Source organism: Hippopotamus amphibius, chromosome 9 (genome assembly GCF_030028045.1).
Source record: "Hippopotamus amphibius kiboko isolate mHipAmp2 chromosome 9, mHipAmp2.hap2, whole genome shotgun sequence".
Classification (NCBI taxonomy): Eukaryota; Metazoa; Chordata; class Mammalia; order Artiodactyla; family Hippopotamidae; genus Hippopotamus; species Hippopotamus amphibius.
Genome location: NC_080194.1, coordinates 62,620,011 through 62,641,599, shown reverse-complemented (window position 1 = coordinate 62,641,599; position 21,589 = coordinate 62,620,011). Strand labels below are relative to the sequence as shown.

At 38.4% G+C, this 21,589-nt stretch overlaps 1 protein-coding gene and 1 long non-coding RNA gene across 2 annotated transcripts in view; one reads left to right on the top strand and one right to left on the bottom strand.

Moving 5' to 3' along the window:
- Positions 1 to 6,754, bottom strand: part of CTSC (cathepsin C) — a 33,927-nt gene extending 27,173 nt beyond the window's left edge. Inside the window, exons 1-2 of the mRNA XM_057748480.1 lie at positions 6,469 to 6,754; positions 4,051 to 4,196 (exon numbers count right to left, since the gene is read on the bottom strand). Coding sequence (XP_057604463.1) covers positions 4,051 to 4,196; positions 6,469 to 6,640 — 318 coding nt within the window. The 5' untranslated portion in view covers positions 6,641 to 6,754. The remainder of the gene's footprint in view (positions 1 to 4,050; positions 4,197 to 6,468) is intronic.
- A 73-nt stretch (positions 6,755 to 6,827) lies between these two features.
- On the top strand, positions 6,828 to 20,108 carry LOC130860379 (uncharacterized). The gene is made up of 4 exons (XR_009055434.1): positions 6,828 to 7,046; positions 13,521 to 13,555; positions 17,439 to 17,545; positions 20,069 to 20,108. It is a non-coding gene; the product is annotated as an uncharacterized LOC130860379 (long non-coding RNA).
- Positions 20,109 to 21,589: the final 1,481 nt, after the last annotated feature.

Below are 21,589 nucleotides of genomic sequence, written 5' to 3'. Positions count from 1 at the left end.
AGGATGGTGTAGAGGAGCTTGGTAGATGCTCATGGTAAAAAATGAACAAAGTACATAAAAGTATAAAGAAGAAAAAATAATCACTTACCCACCCATCACAGTCAGCCATAATCAAACACCCTCTATTTTGTTCTGTAACATTGTGTGTTTTTATAGAAGAGGCTGGTTGTTTTTCATCAGCAGGTACTTTTAAGAGGTGCAAATTTATTGGAGTATGCCAATTATAATCAAAAGGTACTGGTATTAAAATTTGATATGCAGATGGTCTTCTATTTTGGCCAGCACTTTAAAGGAAAATTGAATTTGAATGTCTCTAGGAAAGTTTCCATTTTGCCATAGGTTGAATTACTCCTTACTGTTTTACATGAAGTTGCTTCAAATGCTTAGGTATCTGCCTTGGTGAGCCCTAAATTCATTGGGCCCCCAAAGTGTTCTGATAACTGAATCTATGCTAGAAGTTGAGAAGAAAAAAATGTCTTTCAAAAATATAAACCTAGTGCTTCCTGCCTAACTCAAACTATGTATATAAACTTTTGGTGTCAAGATTTCCTTCCAAGCTTTTATCTAGCTTGAAGTCATATGTTAAAAAAAATAAAAAAGATCACTCCACTCCCAATTTCTTAGGCAGTTAAAACCAAGTAAGAAAAGGCCTAAGAACCTCAAATCATGAAAAATTCTGCTTATTTTCCAGGCGAGGCCTGAATAAGGAGAGCTTAATAAAGCAACTTCCTAGCAATACAAGTGGTACTACAATTGCTCCAAAGTTGAAACGCAGGGAGAATGATATGGAAGCTGTCTGTTTTGTTGAACTGCAGGCTAATGTGGCAGAACAGAAGGTGGAGCAGAAACCTAACAGAATACTTTGCATGTATCACTTGCTCAGCAAATTAGCAGGAACCACTCTAAGAAACAATCTCATGAAAGCATATCTGAGGAGGGCAGAAGGAAATAAGTGGTAGGGTCTGGTATGAGTTAGTGGAGAGATCTGGAAATGCAACTAATTTGTAGAATAACAATGGAGGGTATAAATGGCAAAAATTTGTCAGATATTTCTGCAATAGCAGTAGGTTGAGTGGATTATGATGTAGTTTACATAAGACACAAACTTGAATAGTAAAATACTGCTTATATTTTGATAATTTAAAAAAAATAATTTTCATTTAAAAGATACTTCTAAAATCTGTAGGAAAAAATCTCACATGCTTTCTTCATTAAACAGGTGAGCTTTCTTGAGGTACACACCCAGCATGGATTCCCCAGCATATACCGTAGGAAATACCCTGCATCTTACGGTAAAATCCAGCAAGCCTTTTGTGTTAACAAGTGTCATGTCCTGTTAAAGTCAACTCTACTTTATCATTTTTCTTAAATTTGTTAAATTCTGCTACTCCCCATTACTTTTTCAGTTGTATTTGCTAAAAGAACGTAGCATTTCCTCATTCTGCAAAACACGTTTCTCTACAACTACTTGATTATGTTAAGAGAAATTTTAAAACCAAGTATCTTGCCTATGTTCTGTTCTGCTTACTGGAATTATGATCCTTATCTACTGACCGGAGTGGCTGATTTTTCAGGAGGAAAAGAAAACATGGTCCTGATAATGGTTCTGGTCAAATGGACACTTTAAAAAATATATGGAAATCAGTAGCAGAAGAACACTCTTCTTACTTTTATTCCTAATAAGAGAACACAACAGTGTATATACACTGACCCTTCCCACATATGGTTGGGAACACTTAGAACCTCATTTGGCTTTAAAAAGTCTTTACTGACCTGCGACTAATGTTCTGAGGCTACAGAAAAATACCAAATCTGCTTAAACTGTGATTTAAAAAAAACAGAATTGACCCTTTAACAAAGGAACAACGCAAGGTTTGGGGCATCAACCCTCCAAGTAGTTGAAAACCCACGTATAATTTATAGCCAGTCCTCCACATACAGGGTTCCACCTCTAAGGAATCAATCAACCTTGGGTCCCCAACTGCAGATTCAACTAACCTCAGATCATGTAGTACTACAGTATTTACTATTGAAAAAAAAAAAAATCTCTGTATAAGTGGACCTATGCAGTTCAAATGTGGGTTGTTCAAGAGTCAACTTTACAAAGAGGTGTTCCGATTCCTCATTCAGCTACCAGCCATTCCCCCGTCCCCACCATCTCCGGACTTCTATTCAAGCTGAGAGTAGACAAATCCATGAGAAAATATTAACAGAGGGAAACTGCCCTTGCCTATTTCTGATTATGTCTCAAGTAATTAATGGAGTCATGAGAAGTTGCAACACCAGTTTCTCCAATTCCACAGATGTGAAGAATGACAGGTCTTCTAAGCCTAAGGGGTAAAACTATTTACTCATCTATTTACATATTACACCCTATCTTGTACTTAAATAACATATGCAACCTACTTCTCAACTGAATTCTACTTCATTTTCATGTTTTAAACAAAATCGATTATTTTGTATCAAAAAAAGGAGGGGGGAGGAAGAGGAGGGGAAAAGGAAGGGCAAGAGGAAAAAGGGGAGGAGGGAGAAGGGTACATGGTAACAACCATCTTGAATATTTCCTTCCTTGTGCATCAGTTCCATAGGTAAGTGACTCCCAACCTGAAGGCAAAGAATTTTTGAAGGACTGTAACAGAGTACCTACAAAAGCCCTAGGCTCATCAATATGCAGACTAAGAATTATATTCGGATAAAATCACATTTACTGTAATATATTACAATGTTTAAAACTTGTACAGATACTGTTATGACTTTAAAGAATGCATAGTATCTAGGGGTGATATTTAAAAATATTTAGTAACTCATCAAGCATGGGCTTCAACTAATAAAACAGACTGCTGGCCCTCAATGGCCAGCATGGATGGACTGGTTCCCACCAGCCAAATATCAGACAGCCAACCCAGGTGCCAGGTGAGGGGAGACAACTTTCCCTGTCTCTTTTCTTTCTCCATAGTAAGAAGGGGTCCTTACAGTAAAAAAAGAAAAAAAAAAAAAAAAAAAAAGGATTGGGCATTATTATTCTAAGAAATTTGGTTGACTCTGATGTTAACAACATATCCTAGTTAGTGATTATGTCACAACCCACACGAGGAATCACAATAAATTTAGAACTTACAGTCTTTTGCTGGTGCTTTGTCTTTCGTCATCTTTAACAGAATCATTCCCTCAGTTTCCCACGAATTCCTACAATTGGCCAACTCTTACTAGATGTTTAAAGGCTATTGACACTATTCCATGAAAAGCTCTGTCTTTATTTATTTATGCTTTATGATAAGAAACAGCTAGTCTCAGGCTTGTGGATCCAATCTAGTTAAACCATTTAATACTCTGCTAATAGGAAACATTCCAACTTCAGAAGGATATCTGGGATGGACTGCAATTTGTGCTCAACTATTTTACCCTAGAGTGTGCCTGCAATTAGAAGCAATGTGTAAGACTACATGAATGGACAACAGTTTTTCCCTAGTGAGAGAAGAAAACAAGCCGGGCTGGCTAGGCTACCTTTTACTTTAATAAACCCAAAGACTAACTCCAAGGCTCTCCATCTCTTTGTCTTAGTTTAGTCAAATAAGTCATTCACGTTAACATATTTAGTACATTATACTACTTCAATGAGTCATTTAGGTCAATTTCTCAGAGCTAACAAACAATAAGAGGGACAGTAGAATAACCTCAAGATAATAATAATAACCCTATCTTTCCTACAGATTCAGTACAAAGCCAAGTGACTAAGGCAACAATTAGAAATAAAGGTGTGGTAATGAAGAAAATAAATTAAGAATTTAGTCATACTTACCAAAATGTAAACTTAAATACAGATGGATCGTACATACTCAAACAAAGATCAGGTATGTTTCTTTTAAACCTACTAAAGCCATAATTTTAAATAAAGTGGCAAAAGTACATCATCTAATCTCTCTTCAGAAAATGGGTATCAATTCTGGTTATCTTCTTAATCTAAAGTTAAAATACTGAGGGTCTCCTCATTAGAAGAGTTTCAGATATAAAATCATTGAAAATATGAATGCATATCTCAACAAAACTAACCTTAAAAAAGGCAAACCACTTGTAGTCATTCAACACAATCTCAAAGCCTTGATTGTAAATAATGGTGAAATAGCCAGAATTGCCAAAGTCATCATAAGCTGTGTCCAACTTCTTAAGGTGCACCACTGCTTTTTTTTCTGGTGGTCCTAAAGAAAAGAAAACGCATAAAAAAGGAAAATGATTTGGACTTCAGCGGGAGGTAAAAACTCTTCTATAATTTCCATTATTTTTAAGCTGCTTTCCCTTCATGCTACTGAATTTGGGTGGATCTGGCTTGTGAAGGTATCAGAGTCTCTGTTTTGCTGCCTCCCTCTGTGTAATCCCAGAGATGTCTCAGGCAAACCTGTGAAGCAAAGTCTCAAAAGACACGTCACATAGCCCAACAGGCAGAGAGACCCCCAAAAGTACAGCCACTACCTTCCCAGAGCATCCAAACACTGAAGAAATTTTTCCACTGAAGAAAAGGAGAAATGAGAGATGTTGAAAATGACAGGCAGAAATGGGGAAAAGACAAAATGGTAGTTAAGAAATTTAAATATAAAAAGGCCTGCTATCAGATCATAAGAAGAAAGGAAATGATCTCTTCAGAGAAGAAATGGGTTATTTTTCCTCTAAATGGCTATACAGTTCAGAACCTTGGAATCTGAATCCTTCCAAAGCATATGGCAAACTCAAGCTTTTTACCCTATACAGCTAATTTATGCTAGTAGGAACTAAACTTTTAACCTTCAGAAAATGGGGACTCAGATCTGTGGGTGTTTTTAATGATTCGATTAAAGCCCAAGGTATGATATCTAGGCAGAGGCTGCCTGAAAAGGGTTCTGCTGTGTCCAATCTGGAGGTTTCGACACTCTGGACAATTTTTCCATGTTTCAGATTAATGCTCAGAAATAGGAGATTCCCATGTGACAGAAAAGTGCAAATCCTGATCTCCCTTCTGCTTTGGACCTCCAAGTTCAACTTTTAAAGGAGTGAATGGTTATAATGCCCAGTACCATGAAATGCCATACAGTCATTTGGAGTTGGACAGTTGAGTAAGTCTGTTCAGTGACACATAAAAACCTGGCAATCTCTCTTCTGTTAACAAGGAAATTGCAATTGAGAGCTTCACTCATTCTGCACAAGCCAGGGTGGTAAGGGTTTGGGCAGAACAAGAGTGCCTCTCCTGACCCAAGACTGTGTGTTTTTTTCTTCTCCCTTCACTAAATTCTTTGTTCTTGGGATGGCCATGTTATCTGAGGGCATATAGAATGTTCTAGGGTGTTCAACACTAGATATTTATTGAGAGCCTTCCATGAGCGAGGCATTGCGCTTGGCTCTGGGCATTTCAAAATATAACTATTGGCCTAAAAGCCATTAAAAAAAAAAAAAGAAACTTTTATATACTACTGAGACAACCTGGGACCCTTTGCCACAGAGCTTGCACCTGGACAAATCTCTCCCCGAGCCACAAAATACAAAGAAACTATATGGGACTAAAAATAACTGCCTGCATACACAAATGGGACAAATTATGGATAAAAAGATAAGAAAGACCAAAAAACTCAACTGCCACTTCTGAAGAGCCCAGAGCAAAAACTGGGTGTTGGGAGCAAAAGCAATGTACTGAGAATTCCTCCTGCAGTCAAAACCCCCAGAGGGGTGGGCAAAACACCTAAGCCACCCCTCAGACCCCTGGACACACCCCTACCCTCACCCCCTATAGAGAACAAGCTCGCCCAGCGCCCCCCTCCCCGCCCCGTAAAGCAAGCAAGCAAGTGAGCAAGCAAGGGAACCTGATCCTTGTTCTTGCTCCCCGCTGCTGCAGCACGGGCCCCAATAAAGCCTTGCTTGAATTTCTTGTCAGACCTCTAGTCAATTTCTGTTGCTTGCGGAAGGCCAAAAACCCTGGTCGGTATCACCACCCCCCTCCCCCACCCCCCTATAATACATGAAAATGTGTAGTGCTACCAGAAGCATCAACACATGTCCAAAGCAAAATCGCTGCGCGTAAGGGCTCTTTCCCACAACCTAATAAAAGGAGAAAACTTCACTTGGTATATTCTCAAGAGTCTTTGAGCTCATTTTTCACTGGCATAAATAAAATACTGCAGATTGCCAGGGAGATAAGACAGCACTGTCTCAACTCTCTTCCAAACCAAACAAGCCAAAAATCCAGGAGGAAGAAAAAGTTCTTGCAAAAAGTGCTGGGGGTCCGGGAATAACCAAGACCACGTGGAGTCAGATGTTCTCAGCAGCTCCACTTTGCGTCGCTGCCCTGGAGCGGGAGAGGGCACCCCCACGGACCCCCAAGTCCAGCCAGGTCGTCCCGGCCTCCCGCTGGCGGGGTCGCTGCGGGCAGACGGGCTCAGGCACCGAAGGGAAGGAGCCCCCGGCAGGCACAGGGAGGAAGCGGGTGCCAGGGCGCCGGCGGCTTACCCATAACCGAGCAGTTGACATCGCGCTGAGACCCGCTGGGGCCCACCTGGAAGACCCAGGTGCCCAGCAGCTCAGGGTAGGTGCAGTTGGCGGGAGTGTCGCAGTGTACGCTGCCGGCGCCGAAGAGGAGCAGCAGAAGGGCGGCGAGCAGCGAGCCGGGCCGGGGACCCATGCTGGCAGGGCCCGGAGCAGAGGCGGGGGAGGGACGGGAGCCGAAGCACTGCGGGCGGGGACTGAGGCCACCGCGGCCCTGCGCGCGCCTTAAAATAGTCAGAGGGGCCGGAAACCCGCGACCCGGCGGGGGCGGGGTCTCGCGGCGGCGGCGGCGGCGGCGGCGGGGTGGGGGTGGGGTGGCTGGGCGCCCGGCAGTGGCGCCGCCCCTCAGGTGGGGGCCCTGGAGCGCGCACCCGTCACCTGGCGGCCGGGGGACCTCTGGCCCAGGCAGCCCAGTGCCCGGTTCGGTTGCCGAGGGACACCTCGGAAGAGGACAGCGCAGCCACAGCTGGTCCGTGCGTGCCCCGCAGTGCGCACCTGGGGAAGTAGCGGAGAGAGAGAGACCTAGAGGAAGAGAGAGAGAGGTGAGGGGGACGGAGAGTAAAGGTCTGAGAGAGACCGGGAGAAACGAGCTGGCGGAGGCGGGGGTGAGTGGGGGGGCCGGCACCCAATGTGGGAAAAAGGCCCAGAGAAGGCGGTCTAACTAGCGGAGCTTTCTTTCACGTGCTGGTCTATCCCACTTAGTCCTCACTCAGTTGACGGTTTTCCTCAGAACTCGTTTACGTGCGACCCCCAGCCACCTCAGCTGTGTGAGAACTGCTCTTCCTTCCGTTTTCCTAAACTTTCACTACCTTTTTTTTTTTGCTGTGTTTTGTTGGTTTCCTGTTAATGTTGCTTGCCTGTTATGCACAGGAGAATTCAGTTGTAGTGCAAACTTGCAGTTTTTATGTATTAGGGGTTTTTCCCCCCTGCTAACTTTTTAGCATTTACGCGCTTGCGCGCGCACACACACACACACACACACACACACACACACACACACACACACACACACACACACACACACACACACACACACACACACACACACACACACACACACACACAAACATGCACACGCAGTAAAGCTCTTGTTAAACAGCTGAGAAGCAGGAGGCCCAGAGAGAGGAAGTAACTTGCCCAGGATGAGGAAGGGAGCTGGTGGGAGAGAGCTGGTCTTAGGAGCGGGTTGCACGGTGCCAATCTGATCATCAGTAATTTTTAGGTAGCACTATTTGCAGGTCCCTCCTTGTTCAGTTTAATTATCATCCTCTTCTGTGAGAGCTCCTCTATCTTTCCTGGCTGTTGGAAGTTGGGGCTGCTTTGGTGCACAGAGCCTTTTAGGTGTCAGGCCCTGTGCAACATCAAAGACAAGAGGTGAACAAGACAGACTTTCCTGTGTCCCTGCCCTCTAGCACACGTGCATTTTGCCCTCATCACACTGGTTACAAATAAATTCTTGTATGTCCACCTTTTCCACCAGATTCTAAGCATTCGAAGGGAGCAAGTCCACATTATTCACCTTTGTCTTCCTAGATTCTGGCTTGAAGATACTTAGGAAGTGTTCTGGGGTGCTAAAATAAATGCAGTTAGTAAATTTATCTTGGTTTCCAGGCCTGAAAGCCAATTTTGATTTGGCAAAAGAAGTTGCCCTTGAAAGCTCATAAATGAAAATGCTCTCTAATGTAATCACAAACTGCAAAGCAAGTGTGGGGCCAATACCCTACGTCTAGGTTTTATTGCCCTTTACTTAGGATGAAAAGCTGCAGCATATAATTAAGCTAGCACACTTACAGTTTAGAGACACACTGACAGAGTAACATTGCCTTCCTAATCTCTGGGAAAGTGTGTCATTGGTTGTTAAAACGTTAAAACTTTTACTAGAGCAGCAATTTTGAAGAGTTGAACAGTCAAGTTGGAAATTTCTTTGAGGGTGTAATCAAAGCAGCACAAACAGTTATGAAGAAAATTGAAAACACATGTCTATCCAATGAACAAACATAATAGAATAGGATCTTGGAGACCTCTCAATCTAATGGATTCATTTTACTATTGAGAAATAAAGATCCAGAGATAATAATAACTTGATGAATGTCACATTGCCCGTTACTGAGATTTAGGAATAAACGTCAGGTACTTTGAATTTCAATTTAGTTTAGTTCCACTAATCTAATAATTCCCAAACTATTACTAGCCCTCTCTCCATTAGGAGGGAGAAAAATTAGTGATTCTCAAATTGATCAGACCCAAAGTTTTATTTTTATAACAAATGTTTTCTAGAGACCTTTTGCTATTTGCTATTTTGAAATGAAATTCATATATAAGCTACTTACTTAAAAAAGAAAAAGAAAATACCAAATAATACAAAAGACAAATAAAAAGATATTTTAAAAAATAAAATAAAAACAAAAAAACTCACTAAGACCATGAAAAGTAAGAAAAAAGGGTGTAAATATTGAGTAAAAAAAGATACTTTAGATAAAGCTCTTATACAAACATATTTCATTATCTAAAATGCTCATGTATGAATGTACTGGAAAGTAGAATAAGACATTCAGATACTTGCACTTTATGTCTATATGTAAGGTTGTAGAATCACAATAAAATTGATCAGTACCTTTTTTCTGAGAACAGAAATTATTTCAGTGAGTTATAACTCAAATACCCCTTAGTCCAATGAATTCATTTTACTATTGGGAAATGAAGATCCAGAGATAAATATAACTTGATGAATGTCACCATTGCCTTATCAGATGGTCATTCAAATATCACACCTCTGTTATTAATGTTAGAAAACTCTTGGTCAAGTTCCCAGCAGAACAGAGTACATTCCTGTTGATTTATCTAGAAGTTGCATTCCTGAAAATCTGGCATATTTGAAATGATATAGAATGAAAGTCAGTTTATATGCAAACCAGAATTTGGTACTAGGCTCAGATCATTATAAGTTCGTTTATAGAGAAGCAGCATTGCTTAGCAGTAGTTCTCAAACAGTGGTCCCAGGACCAAAAAGACAAGCAGCATATGCATCTCCTTGGAATTTACTAGAAATGCACATTCCTGACCCCCACCCCATACCTACTGAATCAAGTCCCTACAATCTATATTTTAACAATCCCCTTTCAGAGGATCCTGACGCAGCTACAGCTTGAGAATCAGTGGCTTAGAGATGAACAGCAAGGAATGTTTTGCCAAAAGATTTATGTTATGCTGAAAGACAACTTTCGGTTTTAAGTTCAGAGGATTCACCAGCAAAATAACCACCCCACACTTCAGTCAGCAAGAAATTAGGAAATTTATTATATTAGTAGTAGTTTACAGTATAAGGACAAGCATATACATATGTATGTATATATACATCGTCAATTTGGGAGCATTTACATCGCCACATATGTTACTAGTTTGAGAAAACGTTCATCAAATTGAGAGAACAAGCAACATATCAACCTGGGAGAATTTGCATCACCACGTTGGGAGAACAAGCAATATATAAAGAAATAGAAGCGCATACATCACCAGTTTGGGAGAACTTCATCCAGATCCAAGCAATGCTGGGAAGTCCCTGGAACAGCAATCTGGAGTCCCAGTTGGGAAGGTCCTGGGCAGTGCGTCCACCCCACGAGTGAGACTTCAGAGTGCCTCTCAAAGGAGTCCTGCTTTTATCGCCAGGCTGCAAGCTGATAATCATCAGCTTACCTGTAAATGTGCACCTCTTCCTGTTATGTTAAATGCTTGTATTTCTAATCGTAAGTCTCAGACTGTTTGCTGATCCCTCGGAACTGGCCAGATTCCCAGGGCCCAAGAAGCTGCCAGACTTACTTCTTTTGCTGGTTCTCAAGACCTGCAGGACTTAACTCCCTTCTTTCTGACTTGCTCCCTTCCTTACCTGTTGGTTCTCAAAACCTACTTTCCTTGACTACACTGGACAGCAATTTGGCATGTAACTCTTTTCAGGGTCTGTGTTCAGTCAAAGGACTATTATTGCCTCTGAAGCCTGAGCAAGACCACTTTTATTAACTTCCCTAACAAGGACTTGTATCACACTGCCTAGGTTTAAAGCATGGCTCTGCTGCTCACTCATCTATAACTTGTGCATAATTTTTATAGACCTATGACTACCTCATCCAGTTGTGAGAAGACTAAATGAGTTCATACAGATTCTACAGAGAACTGACTATATTTTTTACTGTGTATATTTCTACTAGAAAACTTTCCTTATTAATTAGACAGTAGATTCCAAATCCTATTCTCCATGGTAATCCTAGCACCCTGAATAATTTCTGGCACACAGTAAGTTCTCTCATATTTGCTGAATGAATGAATAGTATCATGGACATAAGTATTTCTATATTTCATGGTATTTGGCAAGGAACATCATGATTCCCATATTCCCTGCCTTGTGGATAAGTCTGAAAGCCACTGTTCAGGAATGCATATCAAAACAAAGATCAAAGAAATAGAGAAAAAACTTGACATGTCACTATAGAATGCCATTTGGTATTGTGTACACCTCTGTCATTGGTAGACTAACAACCATAATAATCTAATTTATTTAGGACTTTACATTTTACCGAGGTAATTCAAATATATCATCTCATTTTGTTATTACACAGTTGTCTGAGAAAGATATTACCTAATTTCTATTTTATTGGAGATAAAACTGAGGTTAAGAGAGTTTATTAGGGAGTAATGCCTGTGAAAGAGAAAGTAGACAGGGAAGAGGAATGGGAAGGGAAAGTCTACAATATAGTTCTGACCTCTATGAAGAGAAGGAAGGAGGATCTGAGAGAAACTCAGGACTACTACTCTGAGATAGTGTAGCAGGGAACTGTGGTGCAATGACACCCATACAGGAGCTTGGCATGGGCAAAAATGCCCAGGCCCTACGATCAATTCCTGTGATCGATCCATGCAGCACTTACTAAGTCATTGGCCTGGACAGGAAAGCTGAGGTGGTTCCTAAGTCACCACAGCTGGAGTCTGTTAGCAAACTGCACTCCCATGACAGTTTCTTTCTTGAAGAGAAACGGGAGCAATGTACCACCATGGTGGCTACAATGGGACGCTTCTGTTTGAAATAAGAGGTTGATCCACAAGCGTAAAAAGAGGGTTAAACTGTTAGTTCAGGTCTTGTGATGTCCCAAGTACTGTACTTTGTTTCTGTTCCTCTGATCTCCTAGGCAGATGTCAAAACTCTCTCTTCTGTGACCTCATGTTCCTGTGTTCACAATTCACTGTAATTATTTGATTGACTGCCTTTTCCACTAGAGTCCATGCTTCTTGAGAGTGGGACTACATTATGTTTGTACCTCAAGGTTTTTGTCAGAGTTAGCCAATATTTACTCATTCATCCTCTCAATAAAATTTATGAGAGAAAGGAAGGCAGGCAGGAAGATGGGTGGGAAGGAAGCTCATCATCATTTGTACAGTACATTCACATATTATATCAATTTGATAGTAATCTCTCATATAGTATTACTGCCATTTTACAGATAAGAAAACTGGGGCTCAGAAAGGATAAGTGACTTTTCTGTGGTCAAACTGGTAGTGAGTATAGATCTGATAACCAAAAAAAGACTTCTGTTTTTAAGTTAGATTGTTAGAATGTCATTAAGCAAGTGAAGTTTTGTCTTCTTCTTGATAGAGTCAGATATAAAATTACGAGAAAGAAAAGTTCTACAGAAGATGCATGTTGAGGCAGCTGTGAAACTTGGAATTACGGAAATAATCTCTACTATTTGATCCCATTCTCACTTCACTATTTCCTTCTGTTAAATAAACCATGTTTTCGAAACAAAAATTCTGAGAAGCATTACTTTTTATTGATACACCCAGATTATCCTATAGGGCTCACAGAGTAAGAGCAATCCTAAAAAGCCAATAAACCTAAGGAATGTCTCCACTTTGCTCCTTGTCTACCAACACCACTCTGGTCCAATAGGCTATCATTTCTTGCTGGTCAACCAAAATTACCTTCTAATTTCATCCACTTTTTCTTGAATTTCATGTAAAAGCCAGGAACCTAATTGTCATCCTTGAGTCTTCCTCCCCACTGCCACCCTGCCCCCAAGCTGATCAGCCAGTGTATCATACTGAGTCTCCTCTCACCATTGTTATTTTTTATTCAGATGTGAACCATATCAAGGTACTCCCAATAATGACAAGTGGAATACTTCCCAATTGGTTGCCTTTTGTATCATCTTTGAATAAAATTCTACAAGACCCTACACAATATGCCCAGCTTATCCCTTCATCCTCCCATTTGTCCCAGAAACCCTTGTCTTCTGTTGATCCTCAAACCCTCTAGATTCCTTGTCTCCATTACCTTCGCTATCCTCTCTGCTTGCAATAATTTGCTCAGTTTTTCCCATGACTGATAATTCTCACTGTATGAAATTCTCACTGAAAAATATTTTATCTCCTCAGAAAGGCTTCCTCTAGCCATGCTATCTGAAATGACCTTCTTTAGCTATTTATTTTATTGGTACTCTGTTTATTTCTATATAACAATTATAAATGCCTATAATTTTTGCACTTCCTTGTTTATTATGTATCTGCTCCACTGGAACAGAAGCTATATGAGTTTTGGGCCTTGCCTGTCTTGTTCACCACTGTATCATCAGGACATAGTAGATGCTCAGTAAATATTTATTAAATGTTGATTGAAAGACCTTACTCTCCAACTTTAAGAATCAGGTTTATTGGAAGCAAATTTTCATGGGGCAAATGTTAAATCACTAGATGATACATTTCATGTTTCTCATCTCATACTGTTCACTTTCAGAGATATTCAGCTAGTATAAGGGATCAACTTTCCGGCCCCAGCAGCATCTGGAATTTTAAGTTTATATGCCTGTGTGGATTAGTTTGTAAGTTGTAGAAGTTGACCTAGAACCACTTCATATGCTATCAGGAAGTCAAGTTATAAACACATGTTGGACAATAGGAAAGCTAAACCATGTCTTAGCATTTTATTTTCACAGTTTTGCAGTTCAATTTGACTTCCCTTCTTTCTATAGGTTATTGCTGAAAGGAAAACATGAAGTCAAACAAGGTAAATTCTACAATAGCAAACTGTAGAGAGTTCTGGCATGAAAAGAACAAAACTAGAACAGGGGGACTGATTTAAAGGTTAAGACTATCATTTTCTCCAAATTGAGAAAGGGAATTCCTTTTCTAAGAATCACATTACTTACCCAGGTAATGTGTGTTAATATTTCATTTTAATAAGTTGAAAATAAGCTGACTTATTATTTATTATTACTTTTTACTTATTTAATTAACAAGATCACATTGATTTATGCATTTCTCTCATTTTTTAAACAAAGCTTAGAATTTAAAAATAGTTAAATACATAAATAAATAACTTTAATTCAGACACAGTTAAGGTAACAACTTGAGTAAAAAAGCCTTCAAATTTATCATCATTTTCCTTTGTTCCTAATCCTTTTTTATCCCTTCTACTTAACCATATTTATGTTTTTATTATATGAGATAATATTCAATAAATTACATTAAATATATTTTGCCATTGTGCTACAGATTTTTTCCCCCTACCTCCCCTTTTTCTTTCCATCTAATCCCTGCCAAGCAAGGCAACCTATGTTCCCAACCTATATACTTCCAAATTTTTTATTAAAATTACCCAACCATTTATAAATATGCACAAGAAGCAGGGCACATAATGTCTAGATCCAGAATGCCATGGTTTGAATCCTTCTTACTACCTGTGTGAGTTTAGAAAAACTATTTTCTCTAACTTAGTTTCCTTGTTAGAAAAACTGGGATAATAATAGGACCTACCTCATAGGGTTGTAGTGAAGCTTTGACTGAGTTAATATGTGAAATACTTAGAACAATGCTGTCACCTAGTTTTCATTCTTGCTTTCACTCTTGTCAACCTTATTTCACTCAGTGAAATTCTTTCATTCTGAAAAATACATAACAGAGATCTCTTCATATCAAGAAACTCAATTCAGGGACTTCCCTGGTGGTGCAGTGGTTAAGAATCCACCTGCCAATGCAGAGGACATGGGTTCAAGCCCTGGTTTGGGAAGATCCCACATGCTGCAGAGCAACTAAGCCTGTGCACCACAACTACTAAGCCTGCGCTCTAGAGCCCACAAGCCACAGCTACTGAGCCTGAGTGCCACAACTACTGAAGCCTGCATGCCTAGAGCCCAGCTCTGCAACAAGAGAAGCCACCACAATGAGAAGCCTGCACACCGCAATGAAGAGTAGCCCCTGCTTGCCACAACTAGAGAAAGCCCATGCACAGTGACCCAATGCAGCCAAAAATAAATTAAAAAAAAAAAAAGTTACTTATGGAAAAAAAAAATTGAATTCATTTTAAGGAAAACAGCTGCATGGTACTGCTAAAAAGAAAACCACAGGTCCAAAATGGCATCACATGTGCTAAAAGCCCGTGATACCAAACCTAGATTTAACAACTAACTTAATTGCTGTTTTGACTTTCCCCCTAGATGTAATCTTAATTAACCAGTTTGAAATTTTCTGGTAATCTGGGCTGTCTCCAGCCTACTCCTCAGAGGAAGAAAAGGTAGTTAGCATGATAAAACTCTTGCCAGTCCCTGCCCTCCAAAAAACATGTCCTAGCCCAAAATAACCATTTTGTTTTGCTTTGTTTTGTTTTGTTTTGCTAGTGAGTTTCTTGCCCCACCCTCCTTTCTATAAAAGCCTTCCATTTTGTGCCACTTCCCAGAGCTCTCTTCTATTTACTAGATGTGTTGCTACCAGATTCATGAATCCTTAAATAAAGCCAATCTCGTCTTCACATTTACTTGGTTTGTAGCAGGAAAGGGGACCCCTTCCAGGGCCCAAGTGTGGCTCTTGTCTAACACTCAGAAATGAATTGTTCAAGGAGACAAATGTGCTGACAAAGCAAGAGACTTTATTGGAAAGGGGCTCCCCACAGAGCAGCAGGATGAGGAAACCCAGAGGAACTGCTCTGTCACATGGCTCAAAGTCAGGTTTTATGGTAATGGGGTTAGTGTCTGGATTGTCTGGTCAGTCATCTTGCTTGGCCCATATTTGGTCTGACTTAGGGTCCTTCTTGGTGGCGTGTGCATCTCTTAGCCAAGATGGATCCCAGCACGAGAAGGAATCTGGGAGGCTGGTCATCTCCTCCCTCTTTTGGCCCCTCTGGAATTCTCCCATTTAGTTTTTGATGGCAGCACCAGATTCCTTATCAGAAGCTCCTGTTGTGAGACAACTCAGGCAAGCAGGCCTTGGCAAGAAGGGTGGTTTCCATTAACAGTTCTGTAACAGGTTGAATTTTGTTTTTAAACAATACTTAAGGCATGTAACAAATCTATTTAACTATTATTACATGGGCATTTGGGTTGTTTCCAGGTATTTTAGCATTATTATTTTTTGCCATTGCAAACAATATTGCAATAAGAATTTTTAAACATATATCCTTTCTATAGCTGCTTTTCTTTCCATAGGAAAGTGATATCCATGTCCCTTCCTTATAAGCTTAATTTCTTTCCTGAGTTGTTTTAAATCTTTTAAGTTGTAAATTTAAATATTGATATTTTTAGTTGCTTTAAATTCGTTGAAATATTTTAAATAATTGTCATTTAGTTTTAAATTTGTATCTTGGAAGCACCTAAGGTCTGCTGTTATATATGGTATCATATAGGTCTTTTTCTTTAGGCAATGGTAACAGTGCTGTTTATAAAATAAACCTTATTTTCCCTCTAAATTTAAACACCAAGTTTGAATATATTCAGTGTCTATAAGTACTGGAATATTTTGTTTTGTTTTGTTTTACTGATTGATTTTAAAGCAAATTCACCTCCTATTCTTTTTCATATTTTTCTCAGCTCCCACTTGTATAAATATTATAATCACTATTTGTTTAAAAATTTTTTATCACTTTCAAAATTGTATGCTTTTGCTACCCCCCTACTATTTTTTAACTTAATGGAGCATTCAATTAATTAAATTTGGAATATTACTTTCAAGTAACCAATTTTGGATATATTCATCCATTTGAATATTTTTGTTTATTTTTTAACTGATTTCATCTTTTATTTGGAATAATTTTTTTGTTCTTTATTTGGTTCATTTTATTTTTCTTTTCTTAATTTGTTAATATGAGTACTTAGCACCTAATTGTCAGTCTTTTCCTTTAATATAAATGTGTATTAGGCTCAAAGTTTTCTTCTGAGACAAACTTTAACTGTATCCCACAAGTTATTACATGACATACGTTTTCTACCTTTGTAATTTAAGAAGTTTATAATTTAGGTTTGATTTCCAGTTGATTCCATAGATTATTTAGGAGTCCATTTCTTATTTTAACTAGTTATATTTAATTTCTTTTTCTTTTTAATAGATTGTATTCTAAGAATATGGCATGTATAATATCAGCATTTAAAATTTTATTAATAATGTCTTTCTGGCTTAATGTATGACTGAGTTTTATAAAAGACACATTAAAAAATTATGTTTTCTCTACTCAAAAGAACTTAGATATACACTCAAAGTGATTGTCTCTCTATGACCATGCTTAATTTTTTATCTATTACATCTTTGAATTCTAAGATTGATTAAAATATCTTAATGCAACTTTATTCTACTAAACTTCTTAGTTACCTCATCATTTGTTCTTAATATTTTAGTTGCTTTGTTATTTGGTAAGCATGTAAGCGTATTATATCTACTTTGAAACCTACATTTTTTGCCTATTCATAGATGTCCCACAATGGCCCTCTCCTCTAGAAATTCTACCTAAGCCTGCAACCTCAAAAGTACCTTCTAAGACTTGCCTCTCCTGGATGTTGTCTTGTTCCAAGACAGAGTTTAGAGGGAGGGAATGCTTGAAATGCAAATTCACATTGCTAATAGGTGCTTTAGGCTTTTCATTTCTAATATATTTTTTTCCTTCCTGATTTTTATGATTTTAACAGGCCTTCTCAATAGTGTAGAATACAGAATACTAACGAGTATTAGCAGTAAACTAAGAAGAACAGAATTGAATGAAAAGTGAGAACATGGAAAGAGACAAAGTGTGCAGGTATAATTACTTTTTGTGATAACAATTACCATTTATTGAATATCTTTGGCTGATTCCCTTTGGCTGATTCCCAAATTATGTCTGAGTCTGTCCCAGTGCCCAGTTCTTTCCACTGTACCACACTACCTTACTTGAATGCAGACTTGAGAAGATATTCTGAATAAATAGTTGTCCATAAATAAAAACCATAGTACTTCTTTAACCACAAAACTGTATTTATTTAATAAATATTTATTCAACCTGGTACTAGTGTTGCAGGCACTAAGTAAGAGGAGAGGATGGTAGAGTAGGTGTTTTTGGAAGAAAGTAAAGACAAATGGAGACATGTATTTCACATACCTGTGGGATATCAGAATGGAGAGATCTAGTAATAAGTTGGAAATATTGCTGTCGGACTCAGGGAAGGGGTCAGTCATGCAGATTAATAAAACAGATATTTATTGGGCATCTACTCTATTTAGGGCATACACAGGCAATGAGAATAGCTACAAGGGTATTCAGACTACTTTAGGTATTGGCTGAATACACTTTTTATTAGTCCTCACCAAATAAATGAGAATTGACATAGGAGTAGAGATCACCCAAAACATGCCCATAGAACACAGGGGAAAGTAGGGGGAAGAGACTGAAGGCAGCTTAACAATTAGCAAAATGTAAGGGCTAAGCTAAAGAACAGGAGTTCATGAAGGAAAAAATTGAGAGAATCAGAAGGAGGACCAAGAAAGTTAATGCTATTTTGGAAGCAAGAAAGAGGAAATTTTGAGTCTAAAATTTAATGAATGAGTTTTTGCTTCAACCATCCCTAAGTTAGGACCAATTTTAGCTTCTATTTCCAGGACCACATGCCAAATTGGTGTTTTATTTCTTGGGTTCAGGGCAAAGACCCCAGCTCTTTGTGGAACTGATCAGAAACCTGGAGTTGACAGTCCTGAAATCCTATAGAGAACTGAGAGCTACCTGAAACTGCAGCATGGCCATTCCTGATGGACGTTACTTCAGGCCCTGGCTCATATTTTGTGGTTCTAAGATATAGATTGAGTAGCATCTTGAAGCTGTCCTGTTCCACTATACCACACTGTGGCACATGCTGAGAGTTGCCTTAAAAAACAAATTTCTCATATCGAGCTATTATTTGCATATCCTTATAAAAGGATGGAGACACATTACCAGAGTTTGAACTTTCTAGTTGCTTAGAACCTGAATAAAAAGGAATTATTGTGCCACGTGTGAATTTTTTTTATTGATTTATCTTTGAAAAACTTAGGCTGTAGGCAACAGACCTATTGCATAATCACAGAAGCTAATAAAAAAAAAACTCATTTGCACATGATTCACATGACATGTCTCAAAGTCAAAAAGAGTATAATTTCATTTCCTGTACAATGTTAAGTTCAACATTCTGGCTCCCTAGAAGACAAGGCAATTGTTCCCTCTATGGTTATAATTCCTGATTTGGTTCAGCTGAATCCATTAATAGGGAAATAATTGTTTCAGAGGTATTATGATACATCTCTGCAGAGACTGTAATATATTTAGAGAATCTCTGTGATTATCTCTAATTGAGATCTCAATTTGCATGAGATGTTATTTTTAATGATAAAAATATTCAAAAATTTTCTGAAGCATTGATTGTATTAGAAAAAGTATCTGCTAGAAGCCAGGAAAGCTGGGTTACAATTATATCTGTGCCACTAACTCACATGGTGATCTTGAGATCAATTCAAACTATCCCTGTGATTCTTGCCTTGAAACTTCACTGGATTGTTACGAAATTTGAAAAAGATGAATTGACTCAGGAAATATTTAGTAGATGCTTAGTGTGTATTGAGCTCTGTTCTAGCCCCAGAGATTCAGTGGAGAACCTGCCAAATGAGATTGCCGCTTTCCTGGAGCTTAAATTCCAGCCAGGAATAAAAATATTAAGCAGTTACATGTGGATAAACATCACAAAGGGAGGTATGGGATGTAATGGTAGTGGGTGGTAGTTTGGGAATCAGGAAAGAATTCTTTGAGAAAATGACATGTAAGCTGAGATCTGCAGGGTAAGAGCTGTATATGTCAACATTCTGTGTAGAAGGGAAAACATATAGAAAGGCTGGAAGAATTTAAGAAAGTATGAAAAGTTCAGAATAGCTGTCATGATGACTGATGGAGAAGAAATGAGAGATAAATAGTTATGAACATTTATTTTTGTGACATGGCTAGTGAGAATGTAAATTGGTTCAAACATTTTGGAAAGTATTTTGGTAACGTGAGATAAGAATCTCAAAAAATATTTCTAGCCTTTGATTCCACAGTTTCATATCTGGATATCTATCCTGCTAAAAATAATATGAAATACAGAAAAATTTAATAACAAAGATGTTGAAGTGCGTCTGTAACAGGAAAATCAGGAAAAAATGACTATACAGAGATGAGCGAAAATATTGTGCGTGCAAATTAGGAAATACATTCAGCTAATAAAAGTCTGTTTATGAAAAGTTTGTAATAATATTTTAAAACATGTTATAATTTATTTTATAGTACTAAAAGAAAGAAGCAGGGGCCGTGCAGGGGTGGGTCCAGGTAAATACAGCTCACACCGTGGATCTGGATCACAACTGAGGAACTCTCAGATGAGGATATCCTGATCTTATGCAGGGGTTACTGGCAAATCAGCCTCACCTCTCCTCCAAAGAAAGATGTTATCTTTATTATCTGGAATGTCTCCAGGAAGAAGAGGGAATTGTCTCATCTTTACTATCCTGGTCAGCAAGTAAATCTGTTCTTTGACCTCTAGGAAGACACTATTTCCAGCTTCCAAGGCTTTCTGCTAAAGGAAAAATCTTGAAAAGATGATCTATCAAGATGTGTAGAAATGCCATGGAGAATTGTCTCCTCAAAGCGCTTATTTTTATTATTTTTATCATTTTAACTGATAATAATTCTTAGTGTTGTTTTAGCAAGGATTATTATAATGAGCACATAATATTCATAGTCGCGTGAAAAATGGCAAGTTGACTACATAGTGACTCAGGGTTTCCTCCCCATAAGTGTTAGCCAATCTAGGGAAGTTTCTGCCCTAATTAACTGTAACAACGTCTCTGGGCTCCATTTTCTATTAAATGGCAGTTCAGGACTAGTGGGCTATCTAATCTCTAGTTTGTTTTAAATTCTGTCATGTGATTATTCCATATGTGTGTGGCGGGGGAGGGACACCCATAACTTAGTGAATAAAAACAGATTTAAATCACTTTATTTGAAGGAATTTGTCCAGTTATAAACTTGATAGTATATAGTTAATCAAGTGATCTAGTACATTATCAGTGTGCAGAAAGACCTCTATAAATAGATTTTAAAATAAAACTCAAGTAGTTTTTATGCACATATTAATTCCACAGACTATTTCCATAACAAAAACAGAGCTGTGATTTTAGAGATAGATGTTAACAAGATGTGATAATTAAAGATTACTGTAAACGTAAACATATAAGAACAAGCAAGAAACTAGAAAGCTGAAAAATATGCAGCTTATTATTTTCTCCATTCAGACCTAAGTATGATTTTTCTCAGTTTGTAAGTTGTTATATAAAGAATTTGGTCTCAATGTTCTATTGTGGAAAGAACACTACCATTAGAAAACTAAACATTGGCATCCGCTTACAAGTTGTATTATCTTGGGGAATTTCTCTGAGGTTTAGATATTCTTATTATAAAACAAAGACAGTTTTACCATAAAGAGCTGCTATTAGGGTCACATGTGATGATCTGTGTGAAAGTGCTTTTAAACTGTGAGATCTACAGTAGGAATATAAAGATTTATTACTATTAAATTGTATTAAATGGTGCTAATACACAGAATTATCTTATAAGGGATGTGTGAGGGGAAAGAGAAAAGCTGAGTAGTACACCTTGGGCAAAGGGAAAAATTAGGCAAAGAGGTATGAAAGTTCCTATTTTGTTTGTAAAAAGTTTCTGTGTGATAAGAAAAGAGCTTAGCTTCTTGGTAGCAATTTCCCTACGAGTTTATCAATGATGTCTGAAATTTCACTTGTATTTCACTTG